This window comes from Poecile atricapillus, chromosome 1, assembly GCF_030490865.1.
Source record: "Poecile atricapillus isolate bPoeAtr1 chromosome 1, bPoeAtr1.hap1, whole genome shotgun sequence".
NCBI classification, from domain to species: Eukaryota; Metazoa; Chordata; class Aves; order Passeriformes; family Paridae; genus Poecile; species Poecile atricapillus.
In genome coordinates this window covers 140,871,960-140,895,754 of record NC_081249.1, presented here as the reverse complement: position 1 = coordinate 140,895,754, position 23,795 = coordinate 140,871,960, and the positions used below count along the sequence as shown (strand labels likewise).

Here is a 23,795-nt window from a genome sequence, read left to right as displayed (position 1 = left end):
CAGTGCAGACTGTGCAGATTTGAAGCAACATCTTCAAATACTTAGCTTAGGAGATAGCAAGTAATTCAAGAACTACCACTCAGTCAGCTCAGCCCAAAAGAGACATACTTCATAAAACAAGACAAGGTTTACTTTAAAATACAGCCCAGAAAAATTGTCACCTCCCCCTACTGGGCAGGATCTTTTCAGTCCACACTGATCTCACATATGTGTCTCAGACCTTTTGATACTTTGAATGAACAGTGAGTGATCTGCATGTAAAGCAGAAAGGGGTGGAGAGGAAGCAAGGGGAAAACACTTCAATGCATAAGTCATAGGCAGAGATATATATTTTTTAGCAAAGTCTTTATTACAGAAATATTCACCCTCTAAACTTTTATATCTGTACATGCATTTCTTCCAGTAGGAAGATGTTGCTAAAAACAGACAAAAACAAAAAAGGAAATCCAGAATGGGCTCCTTTTTACTTGCTGCTCAGCATTGGCATCTGTAACTGAACAATGATCTTAGAAGAACACATCAGAGAATAGAGTTTGTGTTACAAAAGCCAGCAAGCTTTACTGCTAAGGGTGCCTTCTGCTATAGCAAAGGTCAGCTTGAAGGATCTGTGCAGGAAGGGGTAGATATCTCAAAACTGAAAAACCTTATTAGACCTCCATAAAAACCAGTTGCCCAGCCACTCTCCCTAGTCATTGCTCTGTCCAAAGATGAGAACAAAGCAGGAACCCACTGCTGGGGCCCTGATCCCCTGCACCAGCCTTTCTTCCCAGAAGGAAAAACAAGTAGGTAGTGAAACCATCCCTTGGGGTTACCCCATCCTAGTGGGGTTATTACTACCTGCCCCACCCTTGACAGGGGACAGTCCTGGAACCACCTCTGTAAGGCAAAGGCTCTCTTACCAAGTACCTTGTAAGGGGTCCCTGGCAAGGACCATCCACTTACCTCCCATACAGCTTCCTGATGTCACAGTCACTGTACCACGTGTAACAGCAGGAAATCTGCTGTGCCCAAGACACCTCTAAAAGTGAGGATCTGCACCCAGCTCTCTTATGTAAGCAGTAGGGGCAGCGTTTTCATGTGCATTTCCTACCTTCTTCTGGTCTACACCACTTCTTGCCACTGGCCACTGGCTCAATAGTGCAAACAGCCTAGCCATTAGCACAGAAACCTGCAGCCTGCTGTCCTGGTTCAGGGTAAATCTGGGAGAAAACCTCCAAACTGCAACAACTGCAGAACCTGCTACTTATCTGCTGCAGTGATGGCACTTGAGGCAGAACTCAGGATGCAGCCATGGCTCCAGATCACAGTGGAGTCAGAAGAATGGACAACTGAAATAAAAGCAACTTATCTTTGCATCCCAGGTACAGAACCTACACTGGGCACTGATAGCAGTGATATTCCCAATACACAGCATCAGCAATCCAGTCAGATCCCTCCATACTCATATCTAAATCCACAGCTAACAAATTTTGTGTTCATAAAGGAGCAGGGGAAGAATCAAATTAATTGTGACCTCTATGAAGTTGGCAACCCAAGAATGCAAACAGCAGAGCCAGCCTGGGGCTGAGTCCACAGTATGCAGCAGTCTCTGAAGTAACCTCGAAGCTGACAGGAGCCAGCAAAGCAGAGCTAGGGGGAGAGGAAAAGATAAAGAGGCAAATGGGAGAAACATGTAAGTGTCAAATCCAAAACCCAAGGGATCCGTTCCAGAAGTAGCTGAGCACCAGCACCACAATCTGCCAGGCCACACTAGGAATAAATAGGTAGGCTTGGCTCCCTCCTGGTGGCTTCTCATCATGCTCAAAGGGAAGAGCTCCACTGAAGGCAAGGCATAGCTGACTCCAGAAACAGGAGAAGCAAATGTGACAGCAGTACTCTGCATTTCAGATGAGCGCCTAGGCTGGAAGATGCATAGTAAGAGCTGAATCAGGTTAACTGCAAGGGATGAGAAGGCCTATAAAGCATGACTAGTTACCACCACAAGTCAGTGAAGCTACCAAAGCACTGGAATCTCAACAGAATGCATGGCTCATGGGACTTCAGAGGGGGAGGTGAAAAGCTGTGCAGGAGAAGAACGATGAGAAAACTTATTGTACGTTAGGCCCAGTGGGTTGTAGAATGAAGATATGAATAGCATTGTTTAACATGGAGCAGGCAGCAAAAGCATTGTCCCCTCAGGTTAATCAGTGTCTCATGTGACACGAGACAGTTTAAGTTCTGTTTCTTGAAGTAGAAATAATCCAGAGGCAGGATGCAGGTGGCCCAAGGGCCCTACTGTCAGAAGATCAGGCTGTGTTGCAGTTCTAACAGTTCTTAGCAGAGTGGTATCAGAAATGGGATGTCACAGGAATAATGGTCAATGGTTGGACAGTCTGGGTATGAGGCAGGAATGTTCTGTTTGCTCCTTTCTCTGTGGTGCTGTAGCTCTGGAGTCAGCCAACTCAAGACTTGGGCACTTTGGTGTAGTCTTCGCTGTGTATGTTCTTGCAAAGCGAAATGGCCAGTATCATCCCCAGCAGCTGGAATAAGTATGAAGAATGGGAACAAAATCAGCAACCAGATAGATAAGGTGGGAAGAACAAGTGATACAGGGGAGCAGAATACAGTGAACATCTTTTAATGACACCATACAGGTGAACAGAGTTAGTCCACAATGCAAGGCAAATTCAGTAACTGAAATTATAAAAAATTTGGCTTCATAAAGATGTAACTTCATCTGGAAACTATGTTATGGGCTTCTTAAGGCAACAAGTGGGATTTCATTAAAGAGGGATTTTGCTTGCCTCAGTATTCTGGTGATGGAATTGCCAAAAATCAGATACAGCAGGCAGAACCTCAAGTAGACAAGGCTTTGTTTGATTTGTAAGCCCATCAACAAAAGCCGCAATTCAAAGGTCCAGGCAGACACAACCAAGACCTAGAACTGCACTGCTATTAAGCCAGATGTCTATTACTTGAGAAAACAGCTTTGCCTTTAAAAAAAGTCTCCATGATAAGAAAGTATAGGTTCATGTCAGGAAATTACTTACCTCTATAACAGCAACGCCAGTGCAAACCCCAAGAATGATACCCAGGTTGTCCTTCAGCCACTGCTCTACACCATCCATGCATCCCTAAAGAGAAAATATGGCCACAAAGAAGCGAAGCATGAATCTAAGTATCTCAAAACTGAAAACCTGGTATTATATCTTTGCATGCAGGAATTATCACAGGTACATGCCCTACCATGTTTCATGGAAGCTTTTGCAGAAAAGGGCAGGATCCCTGTCACCCTGTCCCCCCTTGTCCCAAATTCCACAGGTACTTCAAGCAATAAGGATGTGAAAGAAGTGCTCTAAATTTTCAGGGGAACAAAGACAAGGCAGCTTTAGTGGAGGCTTCACAGGGCCCTGACATACCCACTCACCTGCTCATGAACAGGCCAGTCAGCATATGTTGCAGTGCCATTAACAGGCTCTTCCAGATTACAGAAACCTCTTCCTTCCACTAAGTCCTTAGTCCTATTGGAGCAGGAGCATGGATACTCAGTATTGCTTTTGTTCCTAAGAATCTCATTATTTTCCCATTCCTTTGCTCCAGTCCAGCCACAGCAGGCAATCTAATAACGGGAGAGAGATCATTACATTCTTACACTGCGCTGTCAAGATAACTGCACATGAAAATAGGCAGGTAGAAGTACTCGGGTGCTTTCTGTGCATCAACAACAGTCAGGCCATACAGCTTGCATGAATTACCCACACTAAACGCCACCCTGGTTACTTACGGATAGAGCTGTCCAGAAGACAGGGACATTATTTCCTACTAAAGAGCCACTCTGCTAGCAAAACAAGGAGTTAAAGGGCCCTGGATGCCAGCTGTGGCCCCAGGGACAGCAGCAGCCACCGCACGGTGGCGTCCCCATGCCGCCAAGCCCCAGCACACCACTGTGCGCCAGCCCCGCCTGGGTGCAGCACGGACCAGCCGGAACACGGGATACGGAAAAATTTCCATCCAAAGAAGCCTTTACATTCCTATAGTGCCACGTGATAAAACTGTATTTGCTGAAGGGAAAAGCACATCGGGAAGTTTAGCAAGGAGTAAGAGCCTAAGCATGGATCCCAGTGCTTGCCCAGCAGTACAGAGCAGAAAAGCTGTCTATGTCAAGGTCGAAGTTTAGGGAAAATCCTTCTCTGCTCAGAAAGGAAAAGTAATGTTTCTGCTATAATAGACAGGAGCTACAAACAGCTGAACATCCACATCAGGACAAGCATTTGGCTTCCAAAAGAGTGCTGTGAAGACCCAGGCTCCAGAAGGAACTACATCTCCCTCACAAGAGGTTTGGACTTTAACTCCCATTTACAGAACCCCACCCTCTTTCAAACGCTAACTCCAGTGTGTGAGATAAAGTAGACTCCTAACACTCAATTTCTCCATCTCTGCAAAACCTTTTTCTTCTATCCCTACATAAAACAATGGCTCAAGCAGTAGCCTCTCTCCACAATAGAATTAGGCTCGAGTTCACTACGAAGGAGTCACAACTAGAGTGACAAAACATACATAAATCATTCTCCAAGGAGGAGAAATACTGCAGGTCAGTGTTCTGCAGACCAAAGAACAGACAGAAGACAAATGCTGTTACTTGTACTTACTACACATCAGTCCCATGCAGGGCATGTATTTAACCACAACAGCCAGCCAGCTCTCAAGCTTGTGGTTTGGCAGTAAACAGCTGTCATGACTGCAGTGTGCTTGAATACTCTCTAGCTGCTCAAGTGCTGACCCTGATGCTAAAACAGAAACCATGGGCAGTTGGATGGCTCCCAAGAACGCTGATACTTGCAGAAGAACCATCACAATAAGCAAGCAACATGCACCCAGTAGTAAGGCAGATGGTGCTGCTGACTTGTCTGGCAATAAACTATGGACTTTTTGCTACAAAAATCATGTGCAAAATGTTTTTCACACATGTTAGTATTCAGGAGGCCCAACAGACAAGGAGAAGTGTTGGAGTGCCATTTAATAGGCTGGATACGTTAGGCCATGTAGCCACTAGCTAGTTCTAACACCCAGGATACAGGAATGGTACAGGGTCTGATGTAGAAGCAGCAAGCAAGACCATTTTCTAATCTGCAGGCACCAAACTTCACAGGTCACTTTGTAGATCAGCCAGATCGATGTGCAATAGCTGTTTCTCTGTCCTCAGCCTAGATTTAAAGGTCATTGCCTGCACTGACAAACAGCATCATCTGCCTCTTGTTGCCCCCCACAACTCACCTGTGTCTGCACATAGTCCCAGGCATCTTGCAAGTTCCTCTTATCTTCATCCGAAGGGTCATAATTTTCAATCAGATCTACGACTATGTCAGACAACTCAACCTTCAACTGTCACGAAAAAAAAGGCAGAAGAGTTAGATTGTCAATTCTTGTAGCCTTCTCTTTGGTGTTTCAGATACATATATAAAGCTACAGTCTCTCATAAAAGCTGACTGCAAACAGTTAACAAGTACAAATAAGGACAGCAGCTTTTCTGATGCAACAGCCAAAGCACCAGCAAGTCCTTGCCCAGACACAGGGAAAGCCTACAAACCTGATGAGAAACAAGGAAACAGAATTGAGTGTGGTTACCCTGCTAAGGTACAGGCTGGACAGCTAACTGCCTGTCCCAGACAAGTCAGATGTGCAAGGAAAGTGCAAGCTGAAGGATAACATTGCCTTAAGAACTCACAGGTTATGTGTTTCTAACTTGGTACTGCAGGTGAGACCCTGGTCCAGAATCTCTGCCATTGCAGATCCCCACTGCTCAGGGAACGTGTGAGCCACTCTCCTCATGAATGCAGACGGGTTTTCTGATATACAGCAGATGGAAACTTGCCTTTTTCACAAGGTGTTGATCTACCTCTCCCCAAACTCCCACAACTGCTTTTCCTATATTAAAACAGGAAGTATTACAACTACCTAAACTGCTCATTAACAGTCTTATCACAAAGTTCAGGTGTATCAAATCATCCCTTCACCACCATTCTTTTTCCAGAGATATTTACAACACCCTTCAGTTTGATGAGAGGTGCAAGCTACCACCTGGCAGACTCCTTCAGCTTCTTCCTCCCACCTCCTTCCAAAGCTCTTTTTAACCAGCCTGTACATGAGGACTGCTAAGGACAAACAGGATTCACAAGAGGTTGGAGAAAAGTACCATCAGACTGCCCGAGGGATAGGATAGAGTTACATCAGCCTAAGCACTAGGATGTTCCCATCCCACATATTGCCTTTTTGACTGTGGTGCTACAGCATATTTCAAATCAGTGGAAATGGGTTTTGTCTTTTCTACTCCTATCAAGCACTTTCAATGACCATGGCAAATACCAGGACACTCAGCAAGGGGAAGCATTGACTCCTGTTGAGAGAAGCTTCTCTACATCAGCAACTTTTCTTCCTAGGAAAACTGCAGCTAAGTTCACTGGGATCAGCTATGTCAGGCCAGACAGATGGGAGCTGCATGATCTTTCTTCTCATGATGTCTATCTCTTCCCCTTTTAATTACTTCACTTCCCCTTTTCCTTCCCTTCAAATCAAGGCAACCTGACCTGGTTCTCACTAATGGGATTGGCCTTGGCTGCTGCCATAAGCCTTATCAGTTACTGAACCTCTGCGTTCCCACCCTGACCCCTCCTGCACACTGCTGCTCCACATGCAGAGGGAGGCAGGGAGAGTTGGGCTTGTTTTCCTACCCTGGGCCAATCTAGCCCCTTAGCTATTGGGTCAGATGGAGCCTAGTGTCACTTCTGCAAGAATCCCAGGATCCCACCACAAGCAGACAGGACTCGAAGCTCATGTCCCCAGTCAGCTACATAGGGTAACTGTATATCTGCTCTGCCCTTATTCTTACAAAAGAATAGGCAAGAAGTCTTGCAAACAGTTATTGTTTCAAAAAGTGAGGCATTTCAAATTACAGGAAAAAAATCAGGCATTCCTAGGTGTTTCAGCAAGCAATCTGAGAACGGGGGAATATTATACAAACAGTGGCACAGCTCTGGAGCCACACAGGCAGCTTGCTTGTGGGTTTAACCCACAGAGCAGCCCAAAGGGAAAACATGGGCACCTGCAGCTGCTCACCCTTAAGCAGCTGCCAGAGGAAAACTGAAAGAGCAACAAGCTAGAAAGGCACATGGAACATGTAGGCTTTCAACATCCTAACCATCTTCACCCATTTAAAGCTATCAGGACTTAGTACTGTGTGAGACATGAATGCTTCGGGAAATTGATACCCTTGCTTTCAGGGCTTCTTGCTCCTTCCCAGCTCTAGCAAGCCCAGTGTCGGAAGGCACAATCCCACCACCTCAAAGCAGGGGCACTTAGATCCCAGGCACCAAAGCCACATCTCAGTGCCAGCAAGGCTGTCAGTCTCCCCATCACATGGGCCACTGAAAAGGGAGATGGGGAAAGCTGAATGCCAGAGGCAAGAGCAGGTCTTTGATCACACAATGGATTGTGCAGGCTTCTTCCCCTATCAGACACTGTCAGTCATCTATCCTGTCCATGTCAGATGCAAGCTAGATCCTTCCTTCAGCATTTATTAGCATCTAGCCTGCACACAAAAGCAGGCTCAAAAAACTAGGAGGGAGCTCTCCTCTGCCTTGTCACTTCAGATTCTGCAACTAATGCATAGTCCATAGCCCAGACAAGTCACTGCACACAATCACACAGGCCTGTTTGCTGCAAACAATAGCTAGCAAGTAGGGCTATTCCCAAAACACCACCATTCTCCTTTATTCAAGGCACTTTAGAGCCAAGCTGCACAGAACTGTGTGAACTAGGCCAAGAGCGAACTTGCCCAGGCTCTCACATTTTTAGGGGCTTGTGATCCACCAGATGTAGGTTAGTGAACATTCAGTTCAGAAAGCAGAATATAATTTGGAGCATTTATGATATTATTTTGTTGTCCGTAAAAAAAAACCACCCCACAGTTTCAGTCACCAACAAATGTAGGGAAACAAATGTTGCATCAACATCCTCCCAAAAAGTACTGGGCAATTCCAGTCTGAAGGGGCATTCCTCTAACAATGCCCATGGGAGAGGCAAAGCAGCAGCCTTCTTGTCAGAGGCTCAGCCTATTCCAGTTATACTAACTCTATTTCAGTATACTTCCATTTGTCAGTGTGGGGGAGGATTTTGACACCAAAAAGGAACAGATATGCCAACAATAACTTCAAGAAATAAATACTTCAGTTACAAGTGAAGGAGTGAGTATCACCTTGCTACATTCTGGATCCAAAATCCTTTCCTTCACTCTTGTCATTCCTTGTTTTATATCTAACCAAGTTCCTGAAGTCAGAAAGAAATAAACACAAAGAACACAATAGATATCTAGGGACTGGCTGTTGAGCAGTTTCAGTGTGCCTCACTGTGCTCCAGGCTGCCCTGGGATGACGTACAGCCAGCGAAGCAGAGCGACTTGCACAGCAGCACTGAAGCGCAGCCCCAAACCACTGTGCTGGAGGTTTCAGCCAAGACCTTCCTCAAACAGTTTTTCTTTGTGCTCTAGGGCAGGTACTTTGGAGGATCCCTGAAACAGAACAGTTCTAGAAAAGCTTTTCCATTAATTTTGTTCATTAGGGACTGAACAGGAGCATCTGCTCAAAGCCCAGCTTCCCTGACCATTCTCCCAGATCTCTAAAAGTGATGATCTCAGTCACACTGGCTCCAGCAGCTGTGCAAAACAACCCCCAGCACTTTTAAACTCTCCCTGCTCCCTGGTCTGATGAGGTTTAAATGAAGAGCTACAGCTTAAAAGCTAGACTAAATTGGCAGCTGGAGGAGAAATGCTAACAGAGGTACAGAATTTCCTGATCTGAAGTCACATTTCCCCATCACAGGGGAATGCCCATCCCCACACCTCCTTATCTGCATTAGTCAGAGCTGTTTGTTGAGAATCATCTTTACACACCAGTTTTAGTCACTGTTTTAGTTTCTCCTTCAGGTTCTGCAAGCTACAGTCCCACCACATTTGGCAAGGAACCCAGCCAACAGCTGCTCACAGCCACCACAGCACAAAGCTCACATCAGTTATGCTGGTGGCAGGCACCTTCCCCCTGCCCCCAAACTTCTCTATCAGCCTCCATCCATAGCTTCCTCAACGTTTCTGCTTTCTGTAACCATCTAGCTAAAGAGTTGGCTTAGGAGAGGCGAGCACAGCCATACGGTGGTACATACAGTCATGCAGCAGAGGACAGGGTTACCCAGAACTTGTACCAGAAGCCACTAGTGACCCCACAGCTAAAACTTGTTCCCACTGCATAAATGTGGCTCCCAGTTTAGCTGTCAATTAGTGCCTGATTAGGGACTGCCTTGGCCAGGGAACCTATAGCCATGATCAATTGTTGCAATGCACTTAAGTAGTTCAAAAATTATTCCCTTGTACACTACAAAGCATAGTGGAGCTCTAGAAGCATGCACTGTGAAACTGCCTTCCTGACAGAGGGATCCACTTCAAAATATTCAGCCACTTGGCTTTAAACTCCAGCTGTAGAACAGGAACCATCAGATACTTGGGCTTGCCCCTGGGGAAAGAGGACAGCTCTTCCAAGAAGAGTTCTACACACAGATGCAGAAAGACTGAAAGGACAGAACAAGATGGCACAAGGAGGAAGACCAGTCAGAAAAGCTCTCAGGCTGGTAACTCCCCAAGGCACCAGTGATGGCAACATGATAGTAACCACCACTACTACATGCCCAAATAGCTATCTACAGCAGGATCAAGAGCAGGTGTAGTCTAAAGCATTTTAGGACTTGTCGCTGTTCCCATTACTCAAAAATAAAGCCTGCATACCAAATAAAGCTTCATAATCCTAGAGAAAGCAGCACTATTGAGGCAGATACAGAAAAATCAAACAGCAAAGCTATTGAGCTTGGGTAGAGAAAAGGAGAATTGAATTATGCCTGCTAACAGTATAGCTCAGTTTGGAAGAATTTCTAAGTATCACTCTTCTCCCAAGCCAAGACCAAGGAAAAGACGCACATAATAAAGACGTACCGTTTCTTTCTGGAAGTAGATGACCAGTGCAGCAGCAATCTGAGCTAAGAGGATTATCATCAGGCAGGTGAAGTACTGGAAACAAAAAACAATGGGTGATCACTGTTGGTCTTTAGAAAGGTCAGTACATAAAAGTTAATAAAATTTCATATACAAGAGAAATCACAATGTTGAGCTAACATCTTTTTGCCTGCAGACAAACTCTGCTATCAACAATGCTTTCCCAGGTAAAGGCTGGGACCAACATCAGACCAGTGCACCTCAGCAATTCTTCCATTAGGCCAACTGAAAGACTTCAGGGGGAAAAGGGTTTACAAGCACTCTCTCCATGTGTTGTCCCAAATGGGACTCTCTCCCCAACATCCAACTCCATTCCCAGGCCATTCTGGCCTCAGTCAATCGGTTGGACTCTACCTACTCCTAGCCTCAACAGAAAAATAAGTCAATTTTACAAACCTAATTTTTAATATTTTTTTTTTTATCAATTACCTTTTTAAAAAATGCTATTTAATTTGTTTGAGGATCTAAATTTAAGATTCACCAGCAAACTGCTGAGGTTACTTTTAAATGGTTGCAGCTACTGCTGCTAAATGAGGAGATGCTCCTAATACCAGGACACACAATGTGTGCCACGTTTGGTTTCCAATACATATGTGTTCTGAATAAGAAGAGTCAAGTAGCAGGCTGAGGTATATGAAGCTGGGATCATCTCACCCATCATGGACAGAAAGCTTCCTATAGATGAATTGTCTGAAGAGAGGTCCTGACATACAGGACATTCCTAGCTGGGTCTCTCTCCACTCTTGCACTTTCCACAGATGTGACACAACAGGACACTGTCACACTCTTTTCTTTCACTGCCCTTGGAACTTGGTCTTCCACCATTGGGAGCACAGTACCAACTGGGAAGTCAGGGTGAGAGGGACAGGGTACACCTCTCAGTTGGCAGTCCTCCACTCACTGTGTGCAGAAAGTGTCTGTGACATCCTCTCTCATTCACAGTTCTGAGCTCATTATCAGTAATGTCTGAGGAGCTCTGCTGCAGTCTGCTGACTACTGGAGAATTTAATGTGTACAAATTAAGAACTAGATCTAAGTTGACCTAGCAGAAATAATATCCCCAGGAGACCGAAGCCCCATCTACAATCCAACAGATATTTTGCAGGAGAGGTATTAAAGGTTGGCTCTAAAACAGGCATGAATACTCTCACCAGACCCAAGAGACATCGGATTTCATTGACAGCTCCAAGACAGCCCAGGAACCCCATTAGCATGGTGAGCGCCCCAACACCAATGAGGACGTATGCACCAGTCTTCAGGGAGGGAGATGACATCTCTGTAGGAGCCAGCAGAGGGAACAACATTAGCTACTGACAAAAAAATATGTCTGCCATCACCATTTATAGAGCTGTCCCCATATCTACTGATAATTGTCTTTGTCTGCTCCAAAGGGACTGCACAGATGTGTGCTGAAGTTGGCCACAGATAGATGCTTCTGGTTGTCTTTTGATGAAGGCAGACTTAAAAGCCATCCTGCAGGTCTCCAGAGTCTGAAGGACTCAAGGTGACTCCAAACAAATGAACCTTGTTTGGAGAGAGTTATCTCCTTACTGGAATTTTACTCCCTCATGAATGTACTTCAAGTAACAGTAATATAAAAGATGATCTACTCGATAACTACTGTCTATTTGCTTCAATTTCCTTTGTTATCTTCAGGGAAGCTTTCTTCCAAGTCTGAACCCCCTTTTTGGATAGCCTTTTCACTTTAACGCAATATTTCTTGACGTAACCATTCTGTTTTCCACTTATCCACTTACAGTCAACACTGGGACAAACTAACTCTGTGGAGTGAAACATGCAAATAAGCTACAGCTAGTGCTGAGCACAGATGATGTGGCAGGTTACTCAGCAAATCTGGATTGAATGGCTTGTGCCCAGGCACTTACCACAGGCTGTTGCAGCACCTGCCCACCCCCTGCAAACAGATGCTATTCCATAAAAAAACGATATAATACCCAAAAAGCTAACAAATCTTTACAAATCTTCCTAGATCTCCCCTTTTATTGTTTTTAAGGTCTGCACTTTTGAATGCTCAATAGTTTTTCAACCAAGTTTAGGTCAGATTATTTCAGACATGCTGGTGATGTCAGCCCTCTCCCCATAGCATTCAGTACTGCAAGCAACAGAAGAAAAACTCTTACATTTGAGTTGGTCAGCAGACTATTTCTTGCAGAATAGGATTGGAGAGGGCAATCATTATAGCACAAAAGTTGAAGATATACTCTATCTAGAAACAATAACTAGAAACCTCATTTATCATTAAGAGACATTCCTTTATCTGCTAGCTACAGACTGTAGGGGAATTCTGGATGCCCAGTGATTAATGAAAGTAACATTTTTAGAGCTCAGCATTTTGTTTCCTGAACTAAGCAAGTCTCAGGAGACAAACTTCCTCTGAGCTCTTTCTGAAATATGTTAAAGAGAATAATCAAGCCCAGACTGATACTCTCCCCACTAATATATACTTCCCCCTGCTTCTGATACCTGGCACAAGCCACCAGCTTCCAAACTTTTTTCCCTAAAACATGCTGAACAGAGGGAAAGTTCAATTATCAAGAAGTGAAGCAGGTCCATTTGCCACACAGGTCACTTCAGCCTTGATTAATTTCCAGGCCAGACTCTCCCTGACTGGACACATGCCACAAACCCCAGGATCCTGCTTCCTCACCAGTCCTGTGACTCTTGCTGTGCAAGTTACGTACTGATACCGCAAAGCATTTACTGAAGCAGCAGCCTTACGGGAATGATCTCCACAAATCTACCCTGTTCCCTCCCTCAAGATCAGCTCAGCTATCATGCAAGTCAGTGCTCGAGTGCCCAGGCTGCAGCACCTCCACAGTGCCAGAAAGCAGTTGCATCATCAAATTCCCATCAGAAGAAAGAAAAGGTACTTCCAATTCAAAAGCCCCTTGGAGAACTGACAGTGTCAGGAGACAGGAGCCACACTTGCAGTTCTCATCTGCAATAGTGTTGTCTTGCAAGAGAAGGCTCTGAGGGCATTCAACTCCTGCTTGTTTGCCGTCACTCCGTGTTTTTCCCTGCGCTGGGCAGGCAGCCAAGCAAGTACAACAGGCTCCTTTGGCAGCAGCTGGGGTGCCCTCCCTGATGCCTAGGTTACTAAAGCAGAGGGAAAGAGGGGCAAGGCATGGGAAAGGAAGTGAGGGGGCAGGGAGAGAGCTGATACTGGAAATCTCCAGGAAGGAAACTAAACTCTTAAATGCTCTGTTAGCAGAGATTCCAAGTAAATGGGAATAAGCAGAGCCAAGTTCTCCCGCCAAAAGTGGCTTTAACACCCATCAACCTGAGGGAATCAGCTGCTGACCACTGGTACTCAAGCACACCTCAGACTGTGAGGGGTATTGCAAACAGCCAGGCCATGATAGGCTCCTTTTAGGCTGCATGTATTGTTTCTGCTTATGCCCCCACCTTATTAACCAACATCCCTTGCTGTGCTTCTTGACCTTCTAGTACTGCAGTAGCAAGCACAAAAGCAGAGTAAGGAGCAGCATCTGCATGTGTGGTATTAGCAGGGCTGTCTTCTCCATCCAGCACCTTTCAAACCAGGCCAGAGTGCTCAGCAGGACTTGTGAGATAAAGCCCTTTGCAGAATCAGCGTAGCTGGGAACAGGGCTATGAATGCCATTAGTGCTCATTCCCCACATGCACACAGCCCTCCTGCAGTGTCTGAGGCTGGTGCCCAACCCAGCAATTCTGGAGGTAGTGACAACCAGAGCCACCAAGCAGAAAAGTTTGAAGTGGTTCTAAGAAAAAGCTCAAAGGAAGCAGAGCTTGTGAAAGATGGAACTGAGATACCCATTTGGTGAAAGTCCACCTACAGTCCTCTGAAGCCCAGACTCTACTGAGACAGCTCATTTTTTTTTGTTTTTTGCAGAAAGCAGACCTTCTGTTAAGACTCGAGCCAAAGTTTGTGGCTGGCTTTAGGGAAAGGAAGCTAAGTCCCTTGCACAATACAGAACAACTCTGACACCCAGGGTAAGTCTCATCAAGTGTATACAAAAGCATGTTTTAGAAGTCAAAGCACTTCACACACCTACACCCCCCAAATCTGCATCTTCTACTGCTTAGGAACAAACATACCATCTCCTTCCAATGTAAATGAAGCATCAGTAAAACCAGGTACTTGCTTTCTTTGGCATTTAAACCATTTAAATTGAAATAGATCATTACAGGAAGAAAGCAGTGGAGAACTCGCACAGCAGAACTGCATTAAGGCACTGGGGCCTTTTCACATGATTGTAATAAGGAAATCATTGTGCAAACACAGAGCATGCAGTGAAAATAGGATGAAATACTAGCCCCTGTGTTTAAGATGGCACATTTAGATTGTTGGTTGAAGAGGCAGTGGTCTCACTCAGTCTGGTCTTGGTGTTTCAATCCACAAGACTAAGAGGAATGCTATGTCTCCAGGGTTGTTTCCTTCCACTGTGTCCCTGATAACAATCCCATCTTGCTAAACACCATGTTACTGCTCAGGCCACAGACTGTGCACAAAAGTATTGCTATTCCTAGATTACACCATGGTCAAGCACAGCCCCAGAACAGAGTCAATTTAGTAAAAGAAGGAAGATGAAGAAACACAGTCTTACGTAGAACTGCAATGAAACTTGTTTTGTCGGCCAGAATCCATATTCCAAACCCCAGGATCACAGCACCCAGAATCTGAAAGAGCAAGAACAAAACATACACAACTTGTGTAAGTTATAAGCTTAGATAAATAAGAAGAGGCAGCCACTATTATCCATACTTCCAGTTTAAAAACAATCATTCCTTTGCTGTTCCCACCCATCTCCCCTACGGTACTCCTCCCACAGTAAACAGGATTAGCACAACTCCAGGAAGAATGCCTCAGCCAACTGCACAGGAGCCCCAAGATCTGCTTGGCAGTTTTTCACACAGTATTTTAATAGCACATAATGTTGTATAGGAGGACCATTCAAAACACTCTGAGGAAGAGACACCCTGCTGCTAGAACATTGTTGTCAGAAGCGAAAGGTAAATGCACTGCCTCTGTAAAGAACCAAGGAAAGACAAACACACGATTTTAAATATTTTTCATTAAATAGAGAAACCCATGACTATAAGGGCAAGGCTGGAAGATAGCTGACAAAGGATTAGATATCTGGCAGCTGGAACCTCTCCAGGCAGGAAATCTTTGGCTTGTCAGGCTCTATTACAATGTTATGGCCTCAAACCACAAAGACAAAAATCCAGCAGCAGGTTCCCTTGAGCAAAGTGCTTCTTCACCCCTTCCAAAGCCAAGCCTAGGCATTTTGGCTTGGCCCCTACTTTATGGCAGAATACCTGAGCCCCAACAAGAGTTATGAAACATTAGCTGTGGCCTCTGCCTTGCTCACCCACCACATGGTCTTATGTAGGGCAAGGATTAGTAGAGCAATACATCCCTGCGAGAACTCAGCTGAATCCAGCCACTGAATTCAGTAGCCAAGAGACACATACATTTTCCCATCTCACTTTCAAAGGGTGGGGGGGAAGCATGCTCTGTTTCAGTCTTCCTATATCAGCAAGTCTTCAGGTTTGATAAGAAGCTAAAACTTGTGCTGTTCAGCCAACTAGGACTGGAAAACACTCGTGCAAAGGTCCAAAACAGGCTTTGAAGAAACAAGGAGTGGACAAGAACTGCAAGTGAACTGCAAGCAGCTGTTCCCACATCAGCAGGATTTCAAGACAGGATGAAGTGAAATAAACTAACAGGGCTAAAGAGAGACTGCAATTGTGTGCTTCATTAGATAATGTTTTAATACTTGAGAGACATGGAAAATGCCAAACCATCACCCTGGCAAGCTGGCAGAAAGGGTTGTACAGACAGGCATTGGCTCCACAATTTGAAAGTTTATGCTAGGCTTCAGCTTCTCATACAAAGAAGCTTTTCTGAAAAAAGATAAAGGCACAGTCTGAAATAAGCTGCTTGCAAGCATCCCTGTCTTGGCAGAAGGTGCATCATTGTAGTTAGCTCTGGTGACAGCATCAGAAAGTCATCAAGAAAGTTCCCACCTACAAAGCATACTGACTCAGCTTCAGAAAGCATATAGCTGTTGCATTGCAGAAAAAAAGAATTCCCCCTTGCCATATGTCCCAACATGCTGCACCCACAATGCTCAGTCCACTGATCAAGCTAGAAAGTCCCCTTGAACATGCAACAGCTGGGACACCTAAAAAATTCCTCTCAAACTTGGCAGTATCACGAATTGTTGAATTAACAATTTAAGTCTCATGTTTAAACTATAGTTTTAATAAACATTTGTCTTAGCAAAGATGCAAACCGGGCTGTACGTGACATCCCTTTTGGCTCACTGACCCTGAAATGTCACCTAAGTTTTGCTGTTGCTGACAAAACACAGAAGGGCTGCTGAGCAGAGTTCCTGGGAAGTTATTTGTTATGAGGTGCTCAGACTATCCAAGGCCTGTTTTCACTCTGATCTTTGCTCCAGTCCACAACTTGTGCATTTGCCAAGAGCTGCTGTGGAAAACACTACAAGGGGAAGGCAGGGAGACAATAACTACAGGCAGGGAGAAAACACTGTCCCATTAACAAGAGTGTATTTACTTCCTAGCAGGATAGTAGCTCTGCTCAGCATCTTCAGGAGTTTGCATCACATAGTAAGGCTGCTTCTGCCGCTGGCTTGGCTTCAGACCCTCCAGAGAAGAAATCACATCTGCTTTCCATGGAGTTTAATTCCTCTGCTCCACTGCTGTAAACTCCTGAAGTGGGGAACAGATGTCTCCTCTCCTCCCTGGGGGGTGGAGGTTTCACCCCCAGGTTCAGCAAAATGTCCTTCTACACACAAGCCAGAAGGCTGCAGATCCCTCAATACAGGGCCAGCAGTTTCCCACAGACAGCTGGTCAAGAGGGGCTTGGAAAAACCAAGCTGACTCATCTTGCTGGAAAGAGCTCCTGGGGGTTCCCAGCTTTCCTTCCCAGCACTGCTTTCCTTCATGCTCAGACTGTGTGATGTAACACTGAACCTGCTGGCACAGGGGCCAACAGAAAGGCTCTAAAACTCCAGGATTTGCTTGAGGTAGCAGCCTTCTGCTGCATTTACTGAAGGGTTAGAAGGAGGACAGACAGTTATATGTTCCAAACAAATAGTTTCCAGAGACTGTTAAACTTGCCTTGCAAAGCTCTTTTCCCTTTAAGGAGAAGCATGTGCTGCAGCACGTGTCTGCTAACCAAGAAGGCAGACATGTTAAATTCTGATTAGGAAACTAAGATTATACTCCAAGCTTATCTGGTATCTTTTCTAGCAAGCAAGCAGGCAGGCAGTCCAAGTAACCTTCTTCCCTTTAACCAAAGCAGGTCAAACCCTTCCCTGAAGTAAAGCTCCAAGACTGCAAAATACCACTAAGTCCCTGAACTACTTCAGCTACAGCAAGTGACCTTCTCACAGACCTCGAACTGTAGAGAGGTGCTATTTCAATGACTAACTTCTAAAAAGAGTCACCACCATGTCTCTAAAGACTTCAATCATCAGCAAGGCCAGCTGATGCTTTTAGCCAGCAAGGGCTGGCCTGCACAGGGTGCAATCACACAGGCTCAGCTCAGAGCACACACCGGGCTCTGTCAGCAGTATTGGTGCTCACCTTTGCTCAAGCACTCTCCTCACAAAGCTCAGCAGCTTCAGAAAACCAGTGCAAGGCATTCAAAACCTGTCTGTGCTGACAGCTCACAGCAACTCAAAACAAGCAGTACCTCTGCTAAATTAATACAGCTCTACCACACTGTGTAAGCTCAAGAATTACCAACTACCCTCCCCAATTCCGACCTTGAACAACAAGAACAGAAAAATGTCTCAGGTCAACTACTTTCTATGAGAAGGAGGGAGTAATGTACACCACCTTCCTCAACATCTGGCATGTGCAAAAAGCCTGCCCTCAGTCAAGACAGAAGCATGCTCAAAATCTTCACCCTAGAGAAGTATCAAGCTCAGCCAGAACACAGTGGCTTTAGAGACCTCACTCTGACAGAGAAGTCTGAGGGGAAGACAATGCCTGTGCTGCGCAGCAGGGTTAAAGAGCTCATTTAAAGCAGCTTCTCCCTTTAGTCAGCACAGACCTTCTCACAATACATCCTACTCTAAAGTTCTTACTCTCCAGGGCCAGCTCAGTGAATCAGATCAGCCTTCCACAAGAGGGAGGGGGGCTGGGTGCTACACCAGAGGATTTGGCTTGGAGTAGGGTGTGCACAAGAGAAAGAACAGCTACTTCAAATCACTTGCCACCCAGACAGGAGTTCTCAAACCTCTCCAGAGCCCAGAGAGGGATTCAGAGCCTGCCATCCTCACAGTCTTGTAAATATGGGAAAGTGCATACATGGATGTGGGTCAGCCCAAGAAAGCAGTTCAACTCTGCCTCCTGAGAGCACATCTATCCCCACAGGCTGCCTGCAACCATGACTGGCTCAGCAGAGCAGGGAGAGAAAGACAACCTGGAATAAAGATGCTGCAATGACCACTGACAGCATACAGCAAAAACAGTGACAGTGTTGTAAAGTTCTGCAGTGTTTCAGGCTGTCATCTTCCTCCTTTTCTATGTGCTAGGCTGGCTTTCTTGAAAGAGAACTTTCCCTACACAGAGGTTAGCTAATGAACCCAGACCAAGGTTCGGACATTAAGGAAAACTAGACAGTGGCCAGATACTGGGCTTCAGCAAGACTCAAACACTGTCTTAATAAATACAGCTCTGCTTCCCAGGGCAAAGACTGTTTGTTATATTCTGCTTAAAATTTATCAGTCCTTCAAAAGAGGAGAGAGACTGGATGCTGATATCTGCAGAGGAGTCCTGCACTAGTAGGAAGACAGGCCTGAACTCAGATGATTTTTCCTATCTTTAAAGGACTAAAATCATACTCAGAAAGACCTAGTGGCATTTGAAATACCTCTCCTCTCCCTCCAGAGAACCTTGCCCATGGATGCTCTGAGCACCCTGACTTCAGACCATTAGACTACAGTTACTACTCTTAGGATGGAAGTAAATACAGAGAGCAAAAAGTGAACACAGTAAGCCAAGGGAAACCAGATCCAGATGCATCTCAAGTTCATCCTGTGTGCTACCAGCACAGTGCAGCCATGCAGGAAGCAGGAGTGAAACTGTGTGCAGAGACAGAGACCAGAAAGCAGTGCTCACCTTATCATGATTCACTTCCCTCCCTTCTCTCCCAGCCTGACCTTTCCTTTTCCTTACACACTGCACAAATGATAATGATATCAGACAGGCTACTTTCTTGCTGACATGTGGAAATCTGAAAGCTTGCACTTCCCCACTACACCATTCCATTGCAAGGCATCACCAACAGTACTATCACTGCCCACAGGGCACACAATATCTAGGCATCAGAAAGCATGTGTGTGGCCCTCCCACATCCAATCCGTTCCAAAAGGAGTTCATCTTTTGCTAAGCCTTACACTTGAAAATAACTGCACTCAGTGGGCTCTTTTATTTCCCCAGACAAGCCTGTCCCAGTCTCCCCCAGCTCCCAACTCCATTTCAAACAGGAGACTTGGACTAATTCATCTTGTCACAAATCAAAACCAGCCGCTGGGACTCAAACAAAATTAGAGTTGTTCTTTGAAGCCTGGCTGGCCTATTTAGGAGGGCACTGGCATTACTTGGCAGGTTTTGTAGCTTTGCTGCTCGGGGACAGTTCAGCTGCTGCTCCAGATGTGTCAGAGAAAGTAGTTACAACTACTCTCCTTCTAGAAAGAACCCGTAATTCCTGCTTTCCATTCCCAATGCAGGAATGGAGCTGTGTGCACTGGAGGCGGCAGGTGGCTACTGGGAGTGGAGCTGCTTGGCATACCTGAGATACACACAGCAGCTCTGACATCCCTCCACTTCAGGGGTCCCCTCCCTCCTTCCGAAACTGTGGCCATTTTATTGAATTAACACACTGGGCCAACACCCAGGAAAAAAAAAAATAAAAAAATCCTCTAGCTAACTTTGGTCCAGACCTTCCTTCTTACTCCACAGATGCCCAAAATACTTACAAGGAACAGGAGATTGAAAAGGAAGAGGAAGTACTTTGTGACTTTTAGGCAGCCAGACCCCATCTTCTTTCACTTACGGGACCTAAGGGGAAAGCAGACAGACAATGAGTTATGTTACAGACAGGTCCTCTGGGCAGCTTCAGAGCAACAGCCTTACCCTGTGCAGAGCTCTGGATCATCTGGTAGGCCTCAGAGCACATGCACAGACAGCACAGAATACCAGAGTTGCCTTTTCAGGACAGTAAAACAGGACATCCACATCACAGTACAGTCACTGCTGCCAAGATCTCCTGGAGAGTGACACAGAGCTATCAGCAGTTACAGAAGAGATTTAATCACAAATGCACTGCTAATTCCATCACTATTTATATGGACTTTGCAGTAGTAGCATCAACCAAAATACCAACCCTAGCTACTACTCCTGGTGGTGAAAAGTGATGCAAGCTACTCAATTCCCTGACAGCAGTAAAAGAGACATATGGAGCTTCTGGAGCACCACAGCTTATTAAAGGCAACAGAAGTTATTAAGGGGCTGAAGCATCTCGCCTATAAGGACAGGCTGTGAGAGTAGGACCTGTTCATCCTAGAGACGAGATGACTGAGAGGGGACCTCATCAATGTCTACCAGTATCTGAAGGGAGGTGTCAGAGGATGAAGCCAGGATGCAGCCTTTGCACCACAGGCATCAGAGCTTGCCTGCAGTGCCAAGCAACAGGACAAGAGTCAACAGGCAGAAACTGATGCACAGGAAGGTCCACCTGAACATGAGGAAGAACTTCTTCCCTGTGCATGTGACCACACACCAGAACAGATTTTCCCAGAGAGGGTGTGGAGCCTCCCTCACTGGAGATATTCAAGAACCATCTTGATGCAATCCTGTGTCATATGCTCTTGGATGACCCTGCTTGAACAGGGAGGTTGGACCAGATGACCACTGTGGTCTCTTCCAACCTGATCCATTCCGTGGTTCTGTCAGCTTTCCTGCTTCTCTTTCCTGCCCCAGACTCAGTTGTTTCCCACATAAACAACAGAGAACTTTTAAGTTCCTTAAAATTTGTTCTACCAAGCTCCTTGCTCCAAACACACCATGCCACTTTAAGAATCACCAGCCAGAGGAAGAGCAATACCAGGCTGGGGTCACCAGCCTGGCCTGGGAAGAAATAGCCCCAAGAGAGAGCAAGGTCAGCAAAGTTCTCTGCTGTCAGCCTGGGTGTACCAAGGATCACTGGAGCCCACTCCGTTCTTTTGTTTCAATCAAAGGCTTTTGCTTAATCCTATTAAATATTTAGGTTAACTCTGGAGCTAAACTGGTATGTGGGCCTTGTTATAACTGGCTAGCCTTCCCAACAAGCAACTGTCACCCTCAAACTACCAGGAGAGAGCACAAGTCCGAACTCTGTATCTCAAGTTGCTGCTGTAACTCCAAGGAATGCCATAGCTAGAGACTGTGCTAAGACCATCACTGCACAGCAGCTAGCAAGATGTTATTAAGATGGGAAGCAGCAGAGATATAAAATGTCAGCCAGCTGTGATACAGGCTGATCTCAAATCTCGTGTGTATGGCAGTCATTGCACCTAAGGAGCTCTTTACTGCACAGCCAGGTCAGCAATATCTCAGTTAGTTTTTCTTCATTTTACTCCTCAGCTCAGAGGCCATAAAGCCAGCTGCACCCAAAAGTAGGTCCTTCAAATGAGCCATGAAAAGTCCTGTAATAGTTTCTGGTCCATATGTACACCAAATATCAAACACACAGCATTCCCATTTTCAGGATGCACCCCCAGGTACAGCCATCACCATGAATTGGTTCTGTTCCAGAAAAGATGCACAACAGCTGCATCACTACCAACCGAGGAAAAGTGAATGAAGGCTCTCTGTCAGCAGAATTCCTCCTTTCCCTGCAGGAGAAACCTTCTCTGAGGCCACTACACTGGAAGGTACCAACACCTAAGGTTGCACTTGGAGAGGATAACTAAGATGCAAATGTTCCCATCCAGCTGGCTTGCTTCCTGGCTTCACCACAAACATATCTCCTCTTAACAGGATCACAAACTGGAGCCTGGCAATCTAACCAGAATGCAAAGGCAGACAGATCCCTACGTGATGATGAATTTCTGTTGTGGGAGTTACAAATATTTTTCTTTTCTTTAACCTAGCCAAGAACTAAGTTAGGTAACAACTTCCTGCACAATGCACTGGACTTCTTACCTTAATACATCTGATCCCAGGTGCAGTCCTCCTAATTTTCAAACCAGAGGGGCAAGTCCCAGTACCCACTGACTTGCTTCCTAGCACTGAAAGCTGTATGCTGCCTATTTAAACTCTGCCCACACTGTTTTGATTTGTCAGGAAAACATATTTGCAAAGCTGTTAGGATCTTTATAGAAGTTATTTCAGCTAATTAAGCAGCAAGGCAAGTTTACCATGGAAGATACGCCTGAGGTAACAAGAGTAAAATATTGCTTTCAGGGCTCTTCTACGCCTAGCTGTTTGTTAAAGACATACCATCTTCAAAGTTTATTAAAAACAAAACAAACCCAAAACAAACAACAAACCCCAACTGTGCATTACAGCATTATGCATCATTCTCCTCTTGCCACATGGCAATGTATCTCTTTCATTGCTTCTACCCATAAAGTAATTCAAAGTACAGTTTTCATGTCAGAGGAGAAAAAGGGTCTTAGGGTTTTGCTTTGAGCTTTTAAGATACTTTAGAGCTCCACTGAAACATTACAGATTTCCCAATTTTCCATTCTTTGCAAATTAACTTACTTTTGTCTACTACATCAGTAAAAGTCCTCAAAACTCCATCTTCTGAAATTGCAGTCATAAGATTGGCAACGCTGTCAAACAGTAGAACCTCTACAAAATTTGAGATAGGTCAGGTCTGAAAGCAGATAAACCTGGTTATTACAACCAGGCATATCCACAGGCCACTCGGCAGCAAAAAGCCAACTTAAGTATCATAGCTAGTGCTGTAGTAAAAGCTGAAGTTTGCCTTCTGAAGTTGGTCAAGTTTTGAGCCTTAATGTCTTGCAGCAATGCATGCAGAAGTTAAATACATGAAGTCTGCAGCTTTCAAATTCCACTAGTTGTCCACAGTTATTTGTTTTTTTCCTCTCCCTCTACACTCCTATTGCTTTGACCATTTGAATTTTCATCCCCAAGCAGCAACTCCCACTCTTTTCAACAATCCTGTACGTGCACATCCAAATTTTCCCTGTCATTCTCCAGATTGATGCCAGCTCTGCAGAGGATTTCATAAGAAACCATCAGTGTGCAGAATGGCATTTCTTCCAATATCTCAGTCTCCATCTTGTAAAGATATGCAGGATTATTTATGCAGCATGTTGCTTTGAGGCACTACTGCCATAAAAACTGGGTTGCCAACACAGCCTGGTCAGCTGCTGTGTAGTTCATCCAGGGTGTTTCTTAGCACAGGTTCAGTCCCAGGACCTGAAGGGAGAAATAATTCCAGGAAGGCATCAACTGATTCAGAACTCAAGGGTTTCCTACCAGGAAGGGATGGAACGGGTCTTCACAGGCTAGACTGGCATCAGGGGATGGCTTCCTGCCCCCTCCATGACATCCAGCTCTCAGGCCTGTCGTTCTCCCAGCAACAGCAATGACAGCAAGACCTATATGTGGAGCAGGAACATAAAATCCAGGACGTGTGCCTGAGGAGATGCAGACAGAGGCCTGCTTT

At 45.3% G+C, this 23,795-nt stretch overlaps 1 protein-coding gene across 3 annotated transcripts in view; it reads right to left on the bottom strand.

Moving 5' to 3' along the window:
• Window positions 1-326: 326 nt before the first annotated feature.
• Window positions 327-23,795, bottom strand: part of CD82 (CD82 molecule) — a 38,853-nt gene continuing 15,384 nt past the window's right edge. For 2 of the 3 annotated variants that reach the window (XM_058862434.1, XM_058862439.1), the window contains exons 2-9: window positions 20,092-20,173; window positions 14,677-14,749; window positions 11,221-11,345; window positions 10,010-10,084; window positions 5,254-5,361; window positions 3,407-3,598; window positions 3,030-3,113; window positions 327-2,519 (exon numbers count right to left, since the gene is read on the bottom strand). In XM_058862434.1, the coding sequence (XP_058718417.1) occupies window positions 2,442-2,519; window positions 3,030-3,113; window positions 3,407-3,598; window positions 5,254-5,361; window positions 10,010-10,084; window positions 11,221-11,345; window positions 14,677-14,749; window positions 20,092-20,154 (798 nt within the window). In that variant the 5' untranslated portion in view covers window positions 20,155-20,173 and the 3' untranslated portion in view covers window positions 327-2,441. Of the gene's footprint in view, window positions 2,520-3,029; window positions 3,114-3,406; window positions 3,599-5,253; window positions 5,362-10,009; window positions 10,085-11,220; window positions 11,346-14,676; window positions 14,750-20,091; window positions 20,174-20,248; window positions 20,382-23,795 lie in introns of all 3 variants that reach the window. The other variant, XM_058862440.1, reaches the window with a different exon arrangement.